The 13,732-nt window shown below is 28.0% G+C and overlaps 1 protein-coding gene across 7 annotated transcripts in view; it reads left to right on the top strand.

Moving 5' to 3' along the window:
- Positions 1 to 12,103, top strand: part of LRR (Leucine-rich repeat) — a 105,806-nt gene extending 93,703 nt beyond the window's left edge. For 3 of the 7 annotated variants that reach the window (XM_065510907.1, XM_065510906.1, XM_065510905.1), the window contains 7 exons: positions 2,245 to 2,407; positions 5,684 to 5,755; positions 7,538 to 8,498; positions 8,581 to 8,694; positions 8,788 to 8,844; positions 9,620 to 10,041; positions 11,936 to 12,103. In XM_065510907.1, coding sequence (XP_065366979.1) covers positions 2,245 to 2,407; positions 5,684 to 5,755; positions 7,538 to 8,498; positions 8,581 to 8,694; positions 8,788 to 8,844; positions 9,620 to 10,041; positions 11,936 to 12,025 — 1,879 coding nt within the window. In that variant the 3' untranslated portion in view covers positions 12,026 to 12,103. The remainder of the gene's footprint in view (positions 1 to 2,244; positions 2,408 to 5,683; positions 5,756 to 7,537; positions 8,499 to 8,580; positions 8,695 to 8,787; positions 8,845 to 9,619; positions 10,042 to 11,935) is intronic. The other 4 variants (XM_065510908.1, XM_065510910.1, XM_065510909.1 and 1 more) reach the window with 4 other exon arrangements.
- Positions 12,104 to 13,732: the final 1,629 nt, after the last annotated feature.

Raw genomic sequence — 13,732 nt, 5'->3', positions numbered from 1 at the left:
TTCTACTTAAAAACTAAATATCTGAATTTTACAGTAGCAGAAGGGTGATTATATGAAGTACATACAAAGCTGTCGAAAAAGAACAACATCCCTTCAATGACACTAATTTAAAATTCATTGGTTTTTCACCAAAATTTTAACAACCTATTTGTGGTGTTTTTTCTACATCTTCTTTTTTTTTTTTGCTATGATCTTTATAAGATAAGAATGAGATAAAAGGGAATCATGATTTATCTGGGTTTTTAAATAATTTCCAAATTTGATTTAAAAAAATAAATAAGATGGCATTAATCATTTAATTGCTTAGCAAAATAATTGTCTTAATATTTTGTTTACTACTAGCACATTGTTGTGAATGAATTTATCTATCTATGTATTTATAAATTACAAAAGCAAGACTGAAACTTTATCTCGTTCAACTATTCTAAATGACCATGATATATTTTTGTTCTATCTCAATAAACAAACTTGTTCATTCACATAACATACAACTGATATATTATTTGCTAACATAAAAAAACCCGCTTATTGAGAATGAGATAAAGCCTCGTTCTTCGGTCTGTTTGTCGTACTCTATTCTCTATTCTCTGTTTTTTTTTTTTTTTTTTGAATTACTCTTTTTCATATTTAATACTCTTTGTTTGTACTAAGTAATTATGCATTCATAAATAAACAAATCATACAAAAAATTTTCAATCACACTTCATACGAAATGATTCATAAAGTTATTGGTTTGAGAGAAAGTAAACAATTTAAATATATGCATACATTTAGTCAGTGTATATGCATTTTTGTTGGGTTTTTTTGTTGTTGTTTAATTTGTCCACTTTTTATTCAATGTAATAAACTAACTCACCATATTGATATACGAAAATTTCATATGTTTTTTTTTATACGAATACGGTGTGAGTTGGTTTTTTAGTTGTTTTTGTTTCTCTGACAGTTTTTCTCTTTTTAATTGATAAGATTATTGTAAACTGTTGCACATAGTAGAGCCAGAGTTGAGAAGTAATTAAATCGTGTTCAGCGATGAGGTTCATTTTTGGCTTAACGGATTTCTTAATAAACAAATTTGGAGTGAGACCAATACACAACAGACTTCATTGCATCCAAAAAATTCACCGTTTGGTGCGGTTTACACACTGGTGGCATCGGCGTCCCTTATTTCTTCAAAAATATAGCCGGAACTCGGATTAGGTTCAATGGAGATCTTCACCGCACCATGATCAATAATTTTTTGTTTGAAAATATGGAGGACAATGATCCGGCCGAAATTTGGTTTCAACTCAATGGCACTAATGTGCCTTACCAGCAACAATTGACGCCTTGTAGGCCTACATTGTTCGTAAAATTTAAACGTAAATTTTCTTTAAAATGAATTCATTCTTTTATAAACTTTACTGAGAGTTAATCAACCAAAAAAAAATAGTATTTCCAAACTCTCAGTATTTAATAAAAACAAACAATATACAATACAAAAAGGCACACAAAAAACTGTCTTTTTAAGCAAAAGTATGGCTGTGCATACGAGAATTAAACAACGCATATTTTTGCACAATCAGTCTTTCAATACAAAACAAACTCAAATGGCATCGTTAATTAAACGCTAGTTAAAAAATTAACATTCAGTATAACGAAAAAAATCGGAAAAATATTAATTATTTTACACAATTCTAACAAAGTCGAGATTGATTACAAAAATGGGTCGTTTTAGTAAAGCCATTTGCTGTTGCTTTGGTTCGTCCACCTATGAAATAGCACCCGAAAGTGATGATTTCAATACTGTGATTTTAAAAAATAACAATAAAACCGAAAACGATTTAACCGAAAAATTATTACTAAACCAAAATGTTCAAATAGAAATTAAACCCAAACATCAGCAAGATTTTCAAGAAAATATTCAGGAAAATTTTGTTATAAAACAACAAAATCAACATTTTCAAGAGTTTTTAAATCTGCAACAAAACGAAGATTTTCAAACCAAGTTCAAAGCTACAGATACAGAAGTTTTAAAAATAAATAAGCAAGATAATTGTAAAATACAGCAGCGAAATGGAAATTTTCAAAAGTTTTTACATCTTCAAGAAAAAGATGTTGATGACGATGATGAAGATTTAAAAATCAAGTTTAATCTTAAAAAGTAATTTCTTATTAATAAATTTTTTTGTATTAAGCTAATTGTATGCTTTGTTTAAAGTATGTAACTAAGTGATTCATTTAATGTATTTTAATCTTGAATTCTAGTGAAATTGAACAATCATTGGCAGCTGCCATTTCCGATCGTGCTACAGATGAAGTTTTAGAGGCTTTAACCCGTTATCGTCGTGGTTTAGGTATAGCCGATTCACCCTCCGTTATGTTGGATGAACCACAAACACCAGATATTGTACGCAGTCAATCGAGTCATGTAAGTGTAATATTGTTTGTTATATGTATTTCAGCTAATTTCAGCTAGATGCTCTTACATACATTGTGTTTTAAAGGTTAAATATTTATTTAATAAGTTTTAATCATTATCTTTATACAAGTACATCAGTTTTCTTATTCCATTTACTTGTATATGTTTTTAATTTCCCTGGTAATTATTTACATTTTTTTAAAGTCTTACTCGTTTAGTAAATAATTATTTTTGTTATTTATTTACACACATTTTTTTCATCTGCCTTGTATTTTACGTAAGCTAAATATTTTTGTGTTCTTATCTTTGAACATGATATATTTTTTTATCAATATCAAAACAAATATATATATATATTTGTGTTTCATTTTCTAATCATTTTTATTTATAGTAGAATTTTTAATGAAGATGTTTGTATACACACTTTTATACTGCTGTTCCAAATCTAACTGGCATATCAGGTTTTGTTTTTCGTTTAGTTTTAGATTTTTTATGCTAAATATTGTTAATTATTCTTTTGAAGTAGTGTTTTATTTTTGCGGTGTCATTAATTTTGACACCTTTTTTTAACCTTTAGCTTAGAATGAAGTATACATTATTTCATCTTATTTGTTATATTTATAAAAAATATATATTAGTTCCGATTTTTTTTTTCAACTTATTACTCAAAAACACTACAGAGTCAATGTGATTTTATTTAAGATTTAAAGAGTGCGCCAGAAAAACTAATACTTGTATTAAGTTAAATAAAACCTAAACCGTTCAATATAAAAATTCTATAAAATATGTATGTAAATTTATTCAAATATTGTACAAATTCATTAAATATTAGAATATTGGCATATTACTCGGTATTTATAAATTTATCTACTTTTTCCGGAAATCCTCCCATTTAAGATTTTTAGTTGCTTCCGTTACCTTTTTGAACTTGAGGTCCACTTACGCTTAATATCGGACATGTCCTGGCATACCTTTCCTGTGATCTTTAATTCTTTTTTTATAAGAGCCCAATACTTTTCCACAGGCCGAAGCTCTGGATAGTTGGGTGAATTCGCTTCCCCTGGTACAAAATTGACATTATTGTTTGAATACCACTCAAGGACTTTTTTGTATAGTTTTCTTTCAATTTCCTTATACTGTTTAATAACTTTGGAAACAATGTGACGATGAACCTTCAGATCTTTTGCTATTTTTTTTGAAAGTCTATATTGAATTTTTTGAAAATATATTGAATTTTTTTAATTTGTTCACGTACTTTTTTCGCTGTCCATTTTGACCGAAATAACATTCCCACGACAACCGGTTCTACGCACCGGAATGGCCGTGCTCACTCGGCCAAGGGCTGTCAACTCAGCAACCGCTGCTGCTACAACAACAACAACCGAAATAACAGTTAAAAATTAATGATTTAGAAAAAATAATTTATGTCATATTTTTAAATCGTATATACCTTCTTTTTTCCCAAATTGTTTTTTATTTTTTTTTTAAAAAGTTTTATCGAAATTTTTTTTTTAATTTAAAAAAAAAAAATTTGGATAAAGAATTAAGCAAAACAAATTTGTTGATGAAAAAAAAATTCGGGTTAAAAAATATTTTTCCCTATTTTGACCCATTGTAGGTCCAACTTACTATAGCCTTATATACATCGTTGCAATGGACTTTGAAATATCTATCATTAGATATCCATATTGTCTATATTAACGCCTTACTAATCCAGATATAGAAAATAGGGCAAAAATCGAGGTTGTCCCGGTTTTTTCCTTATATCTCAGCCATTTATGGGCCGATTTTGTTGGCCGGAAGAATTCCCGATATATTAATACATATATGAATCATGTATGTCAGTTATTTGGGGGATACGGAAAGTTGATTTCAACAGACTGACATTTCTATACCGACTTCGCTATCTATAACGATCCAGAATATATATAATTTGTGGGGTCGCAAATGAAAAATGTAGAAATTACAAACGGGATGACTAACTTACTCATGACGAAGGGTACAATAATAATTTGTTGGACCAAGGATAACTTTTGGATGGAATTGTGTGTATAAGTTTTTTTCTGACTTTAATAGCTCAAAATCCAAACAAATTCTTATGAAATTGTTATACATATTAATACAAATTGTATCATTTAGTGACTCACTATTTTTTTAAATATCCCTTGTTTTTTATTACTGCTTCACAGTGACGATTCATTGAAGCAATTAAAGTCGATCTTTCATATGTTTCAACATTCACTGGTAACAACTGTTACTAACTATGTATAGCAAGTAGTGTTTTTCTTTTCCCGGGAAATGGGGATTAATTTTGAAATTTTCCCGGGATCCCAAAAACTCCCGCCTAGAACAAATTATTAAATTTTAAGAAAAATTTCTTTGGTTTTAAAATGTAATTGGATACAAATAAAAAAAAATCCATTAAAATTTTAATATAAAGAGATAAACTGACTCGATTTCTAATTTTGGTTATATACAGGCCTGTCACCCATTTTTATCGGAGTGGCTTCAATTTCCATTAGATTTTATTCTACTTTCATTAGATTCCAATTAATTCTGTTAATTCGCAGATATATTTTATTTTTAATTTTTGTGAAAAATCAAAATACAAAAATAATTTCACTTTTGATCGAAATAGAATTATGTGACATCCCTAAACATACAAGACAAGCTCAAAAACATCACATAAAACTAAAAAAAAAATTAAATCACACAATAGCCTAAAACTCAGCGAAAATTGTGTGGGCGAAAAAGTCAAACGCGTGAGAAAAATCTTTCATTTGATACAAAAACCTATACAATTTTGAATTTGCAATGATGCAAGACCATTCGCACTTAATAGTGAACGCCGCTATAGTCATTTTCAGATCGTAGTATTCGAGATATGTCCAAAGATCTATGGGGTATTGTTGTTATTAGCAATAATAGACATATAAATATAGATTTTCATGCAAAATATTTTGAAAATGTTGATGAAATATGGTTAACCACAATAAATTAAGTGCGCGAGTCTCTGTTCCTGATTTAAAGAGGTGAATTATTAAAAAACAAAATACATACTACGTACATGCAAAGTTTTGCAAATAATTACAACTAGGCTTTTACGTCACAGCTGCAACAAAAACAAAAACAGAAAATAATAATGAATTTCATTTGGTTCGATAACGTATTTATTATTAGGAATGATTATAAACACATACAAAAATCACAATAATTATGCAAATTTATATAATGTTTGATAAAATACAACTAATTAACAACATTTTTTATTTAATATCTTTATAGGACACCGATGGCATGATCATACGACCAGGTCGTGGTTCCATTCTACCCAAACTTGGACTAGAATCACCCACCGTAAGTGTTGATTCAAAACCACCAATGTGGTTACAATAATTTACTTTATTTAAACAAACACATAAACATACTAAATAGTTCTTCATACATAAAATAAAAAAGAAAACATACTCGTACATTAAAAACATTAAAAATATCATGCAACATTATTTATAAGTACATAAAATACATTCTTAGAGAGTTATTGTCATTTAGTCATGGAAGAAAGAAACATACATACCATCATTATATACATACACTTAGAAAAATAATACTCAATTGGACATGTGTAAATTTTCATATTCCACCAAAAAGGAAATCAATATTGAATGCACTTAGTGAATTTAAATGTTGTTTTAAAAAAAATACATACATTTATATATTATTAAGTTTTTTTTGTATTATTTTTTATTGATATTTATTATTGAAAAGAAAAACATTACATACATATTCATTTATTTTATAATATGTGTCTTTCCCCCTTCTCTTTTCACAACGTAACAAAAAAAAAACAAACAAAATTAAAACCAAAATCATTATTCATCCGCTACATAAAATTTAAAATTTTTTAAACAAAATTCAAATTTTATACACACTATACAAAAATGTTTTCAAAAATATTTAAAAAAAACCACAGAAATTGGAATATCTCAACCTTGTAAGTAGTTTGTCTTGGTAAACAAAAGAAAAACAAAGCATCATTATTCATTTATCTATCTATCAATTTATGTATAAAATATGAAATAATTTATTACTTTTTTTTATCTTAATATATTTTAAATCAATGATGGAATATTTTATCAGATCAAGTTAATAAAAGACATTTGCAACGAACCTCTACTCTAAAACTAGAATATTACAAAAAAAATCATTAGACGCTTGAACGACATGTATTCTAGATCTAGTTGTGGAAATTATGCAGATTTTCATGGCTCCTTTTAAATGAATACTAAAGGTCACCATTTTTAACCCTTGCAAATTAGCAAACTTTTTAACAAATACAGATAAGTTCTGTGAAAGATTCCAAAAAATTAATTCTTAGGCTGGTCTATCCATCTGAGGGCTGCGGGTTCGATTCCCGCCAAAGACTCTGGGTGTATCTACAAACAAGTAATACGCTTCGCTGTTGATCTTTGTGTTTGTTTAAAAAAAAAGAAAAAAATCATTACGAATTAATACATTTGTACTTTAAATGCATTGAATTCATTCTACTGTGAATTCATTATTTATAGTATTACTTCCTTAACTATCATTCAAATTTCCTTTAATCCAAATCCATTACAAAATGGCTTTCATAATGTATTGAATGATGTAAGTTTTTCTTCAATTCAAATCTATTTTGTAAATGACTAAAAGCAAACACTGTGTGCTGAGTAAATTCTTCATCATTGATTTAAAATAATTAAAATCCCTCTATACCTTGTATAAATATGCTTGAGTCTAATTTTTATAATATTATTATTTTAGTTTTTTTTTGTTTACAACAATTTGTAGGTTTTGGTTGAATTGTTTTAAAGCATCCACTAGAATTCCTTTTTAGTATTAAAACATTTTATTATTTTCTTTTTACACACATACATAATTGTTTATTTATTTACATTTATCAAATTGCATTGTTATACATATCTTGCATTAAGCCCCATCCATCAATTCATAAATCATTATGGTTTATTTTTAATGCATGCATTTTCATTAAATTTGAAATAAATTCTTCTTCATCTACTTTCATCTACGAAATATAACTTTGAATTTGTATAAAGAAGAATATTAATACTTTTTAAAATATGTATGTACAAAATTTAGGCAACACCACATATGCCCACCAAAAGACGTTCGATAGCGCAACGCAAGGTGCGCCCCCAGTCGGTGGTGGAAAATCTAAGTTTGGGTCATATACCAGATTTGCTAGAGTCGCCGTCATCGCATCGCTCCACATCGCAGATGTCGAGACGTGATTCGTCGGTGAATGGTGATAATGGTACGGGCGATAGTAGAATGGCTTTGGACGATGGAGGCGGCGATGAGTGTTGTGATTCTATAACAGAGCTGCCAAGTGCTTCGTTTCAACTGCAGCATCTAGTCAAAGGGCGTCCGAAACGGGCCAAGACACGTGCACCTACACGACCTTTGGTCGGCATGGAGAGTGGCGGAACTAAAGAAATCGGTGAGGGTCTAGATCAATTCTTTCGACCTGGTTCGGTAACTCCAACAACCCTTACACCCTTAGTATCACCCACATCAGAGGAATGCAGCTCCCTGTCATTTGTCGATAGTCCGACGATGAGTCGCAACGGTAACGATCAAATGACCTCAGAAGAAACCACACCTATTCTAGAGGAACGTAAACCCATTAAACTGGAACGTAATTCACCGCTGTTGAGAGGTGCTGCCTGGGCTACACGTTCCCGATCAACAGACAATTTAGAAAAGTATTCGCCCTTAGTGGGCCGCAAATCGCCTCTGGTTAAAATGCGCACCGAAAGTGGTGGAGCTGGCGGCGATGGCATGGACTCTTTGCCCCATCCAGCTGAACGTTTACTAAAAGCTTCTTCGGGGCGTGAAGATAAAACTCGTTCGCCCAGCACCGATTCCATAAAAAGTCACACGGAGTCCACAAGTGTTATTGTTAAGACTGGCAATGGAATTTTGCGCACTCCCATTGTTTTGCAAAAACCACGACCCTGGTCTGTGGTGGGTAATGAACCAAAGCAGTCTCAAAACTCAACAGACTCTACTAAAACTACACCAGAAAAACTGGACGAAGGTAGTTGTCATTATTAAATTTAATAAACAATTAATCTATAGTATAAGTTTCATATTTGTTATTACTTCAAACTAATTTCTAGACGTTGAAGTTGTGCCCTTTGGTCAAAGTGGTGGTTCTATTGTGGGCATAAGTCCAGGCATAGCTATAGCTCAAGGTGGTTCTGGTGGTGGTAGTATTGTAGGCATAACACCCGGTAGGTTTATACTAACATTTGTATATTTCTATATATTTGTGGATTGATTGAAGAGAATTTTAATTTTGATTTTCTTTGTTTTCGTTGTTTTAGGTGCTGCCTTGGAAAAGAAATCGGTTAGAGAACTTGCAGCAGGTCTAAACCGTTTAGGTATGTTGTGTAAATAATTGAATATATTTTAGTTGTTTACTATTTGAATGTTACACAAAATTAATAGATATTTATTATTTAGTTAGATGAATTTAAAGAAATGTTTTAGGTGTTTCTTTGTTACCTTTAAAATATTATTAGTTTGTAGCTTAATTTTTTTTGAGTACCTGAAGATATCTTTTAGAAAAATAATTTTCTTATCTGCAGTATTTTTTGTATTATTAGGCGTAGAGTATTCAAAATTTTAAACCGGTTAAACGGTTTGTTTTAGTTTGAAAAATCGAACGGTTGGGTGGCGCAGAATGAGCTATTATTGGGATTTCGGTGACACCCGAAATTTTTAACAAAATGCTGGAAAAAAAGAAAAAGTAATTATTAAAAAAATTATAAGGAATTCAAAATATATAGGTCATTCTGCGCCAACCTTAGTATAAAAAAAGTCGTGGGTTTAGGTAGCAATGAAAAGTTTCAGATTTTTAACCAAATGCCCATTTAGTTTTATCTATAACTGTGTTTTTATAGAAAATATCCAAAAAGTGAAAATACCTTGTATCACAATATAAAAAAAACATACAAAGAATTACAAATAATTTCCCCAACCACATATTAACACTATGAATACAAAAATTCATTTCACACACTGCACAATTAATTTGTGTATCCATATTTTATTTTTTACATAAATATTTTAATTTTAACACAATTTTTTATTTTGTTTTTTTTATTTTATTTTTTAATTTTGTAATTAATTACAAATACAAATCATCAACCTTAGATTTACCTTTAAAACCTCAAGTATTACCACGTTCGTTACTAACATCGTCCTCATCGTCGGCCATATCTAAAATAAGCAACCACCACAACAACAGTACTATCAATAACAACAAAACCTCCTCGCTGACATCGTCAACGACAATAATATCATCATCTTCGTCGTCGTCGACTACCAACGAAACTCATGCGAAAATTGTAACCACCAGTTGTATAAATAGCGAGACCAATGAAACCTTAAGTAAAACAATTATAACTGAGAATGGTACAAATGAAGTTTTAAACATACGCAATAGTAAAAAGTTAGCGCTAAGCGATTTCTTTAACAATGATAATCGTCATGATGATGCCAACGACAAAATCGTAACATCCTCCTCAGCTGCTGTAAAACGTATCGCGGGCAAAGAAATATCAACAATGTTTGAGGTTTGACAACAATAATCACTCTACTCTATCAGAACAACATTATTGCTACTTACTACTATTTCATAAATGCATCATACATTCAACTGGGCTTTTCATATAATGCTTTAAAAACAAAAATTAAACGAAATTTTCATTGTTTGGAAAATTTGCCTTAAAATTCTCATATAATTTTTGGCCTTCCTACTATGTTTAACATATTGATTGTCCTGGCACATGAACATGTTTTGTCTACCCTTCTCCTACCCCCCTCTATAGTTAGTAATTAATCGACATCGTCATTATTATTACTATTATTTGTGTTAAATATTTACAAAATTTAATTTAATAAGTAAAAACAAAGCTTTAATGTGTTTTAAAATTGTTTATCTGACTTTAATTTTCTTTTATTTTAAATAATTTTGTAACTTTTATAAATCTATAAAGTTTTATTGTTTCATCATTTAAATTCTTTAAAAAATGATTAAGAAATCAGTAGCATAAACGAAAGTAAATATAAATGTTTCATAAAAAGTTAATTCTTAGTTAAATTTTCGATATCAAATTAAATTTGTCCTCTTAACCATTCCTCTTACTACTAGGGTTCCTTATTTCTTTTCATTCCCGGGAATTCACGGGAATAATCTAAATTAAACCAAAAACCAGTACATTTTTTCGAATAAATTGTCTTAAGAATTTTACCAGCATTTTAAAAGAAGGTTTCTAATTTAATAGTGGCATTTGATCGATATTGAAACATTCGTAGTTTTAATCGGTCAATAAATTCTATTGTTTAATTAAAAAACTTAAGAATTTCAACTATGTTAAATCTGTAAAACATGCGAAGTTAGTTTCGAAACAGACATTTTTCAAATCAGATTGTAGATAAAAAAATTTAGCATTACAATCAAAAGTTGTAATGTTATGTACCTTAATAATTCCTTTAAGAACATAAAATTTCAATTTGATTCATTCTTTATGACCGAATTTTTTTGCCGTAGCTTGAGTTGAGTAAATAAAAATCGGTTTTTCAAACGTAATGCTTCTTTGCCAACTGATTATCTGTTTGTAGAACTGAGAAAGTGTATGGATAACGTAGTGAATAATTTGAAAATTAATTCCTTATTAAATCCATTAATTTTTCTTTAATTCAAATCCATTACAAAGTAGCTTAATAAAATCTATTTAATGATTAAATTTTCCTCAAAAGTCTTAAGTTAAAATTGACTTTATCAGTGTTAAGGGTATATATAAATTTGTATTCCGATTGTAATTTCTATATTTTTATTTGCACCCCATAAAGTATATACATATGATAAACCTCCAATTAACATTTTTTTGTATGAGAACTGTCATTTATTATTTCAATAATGAATGAATTCTATTCAAATAAAAGCCTTTGAATGAAGCTAAATAATTTTTTAAACTGGGAATGGTTTTATGAATTGATTTTTTCTGACTTAAGCTTACATTGAATTAATTCGAAACTCTGCATAAATAATAATAATTGGAAGTACTTTCCCATATAAATTATTAATTTAAAGTAAATTAACTTAATTTTTTACTTCTTTCTAAACCTAAATTGTGTTTAATTTACAGCACAAAATGAAAGAAAATATTTATTAGACATTTTTTCAAAAAGTTACAATTTTATTTAATCTTATTAGACATAATCGTTTGTGTTTATTTAAGTATTTTGTGTTTAATTAATGTATTTTTAATTGTTTTTGTGATTTTAAAATTTTGTGTTAAAAACTAAATTTACATAATAATTCATATTAACAAAATACAGCTGCATGTCATATTGTCTAATGTTTATATTATTTTTATTTTTTTTTATAAAAATAAACTTTAACTTTTTACAATGAATAACATCACTTTAATTTCACTTTGTATTATATGAATTTCTATTTTATAGGAGACATTAGTTGAAGGCCTACAACGATCCTCTCTACGACGGACTTTTAGAGATACACAATATACCAAAGAGGATGTCGTTGATTTATAAAACCCAACAATTATAAAACAATCTCCCTAAAACCAAAATAAACAAACAAAAAACAATAAATATTTTTTACAAAATAAACGCCTTAAATTTTGGTTTAATCTTCAATTACTTTTGCTTTAACAAAATGTGTTTTCCAAAACAGTGCAATTTTATATATTTTTTTTTATTAATTCTTAACTGGCGTGTAATATTTATTACAATGTTTTTTTTTAAATAATTTAAGTAAAATAAAGTATTCCATTATTATTTTTGTAATATATTATTTATAAAATGTATTTAAACAAAACAATATACATACATACATATAGATTTAAAAGAAACAAACGAACATATTTTTATACTATAATTTATACATCTTCCCCTACCCTCGTCGTATTTTTTTTATATTAAAATATATATCTTTATGTACATTGTCTATAAGTCTTTATATTTTTAATTATTATAATTATTGAAAAAAAAAATAAGAAAAACAAATATAAAAACCAACCCATACATACATAAATAACTGATATTAAAATATAATTATTCTTTTGCTATTTTTTTAATTTCAAATTCTAATTAAGTGCCAATGTTTTCCAATAACTTGTTTTTTATATTAATGCGAATCAAAATTCATAATTTTTGTCATAATTTATATGAAAACGTTTACAAACTCCAAATTTTTCTAACATAAACTTAAAAAACTGACTATGTAGTAAAGTATCCAGCTCTAGATTATTTTTAAGTTTGAAATCATGGAATAACTAGTATGTGAAAGTAAGAAAAACTAAATTATTAACACCATTCTTCCGCATTTGTTTAAATGTTTTCAAAATCCAAAAGAACCCACAAATTTAAACAAAAAAATAATAATCTCTTCTCATTTTACATAAAAGTATTCAAATTCCATTAAATATTGGTTAATTAATGAAAGTTTTATTTATACACATTTTATCACAACAGTAGTAGTAGATTTTGCAATCATTAATAAAAAGTTAAGATTTTTTTTTAAAAACAAAAAGACACCAAATTTAACATAAAATTTTAATGAGAACTTAGTTTTTCTTTTTGTAGCACAAAATAAAATATTAATGAGCAAGTATTTAGTAAAGAATAAACGAATTTTCTTCTTTTACCATTAAAAACGAAAACTATAAGATCGATTCAAATAAATTTAACATACAAAATTACCATATTACGAGAAAATTAATATAAAAAAAATTATGAATTTTGAAAAAAAAACAACACTTAAATGAATGTAATTTCAATGAATTAAAGAACTGCCCCCACCAGTTGTGAAAATATAACATAAACAAATTTCAACGACTTGACAATTTTCAGACTAACAAAACAAACAAAATCGATAAATTTAAAATTAAACGATAATTAAGATAATAAAAGCAGCACACTCCCAAATAAAAAAAAATACACAACAAAATGTAACATTTTTGAAATTTTTCGAAACAGAAAATTAGAAATAAACAATAAAAAAGAAAGAAAAAATAACGTAAAATTTGTTTTATTTGTCCAAGTAAAAAATAGGAACGTAAAGAAAAATTATTAAAATTTTTTAGTTTTTATATATAGAGCTTAACTAGCACATGAGTTTCGAATTATTTTTATGTATGGAACAGAGGGCAAAGTTGAAATAAAATAGTCGGCAGCGGTTTAGACTTTTCAAGATAATTATTCACCCTTATCGTGGTTGGCGTAAACGTCATACGCCTA

This window comes from Calliphora vicina, chromosome 5, assembly GCF_958450345.1.
Source record: "Calliphora vicina chromosome 5, idCalVici1.1, whole genome shotgun sequence".
In the NCBI taxonomy this organism is placed as follows: Eukaryota; Metazoa; Arthropoda; class Insecta; order Diptera; family Calliphoridae; genus Calliphora; species Calliphora vicina.
This window is presented reverse-complemented; position numbering and strand designations above follow the sequence as displayed.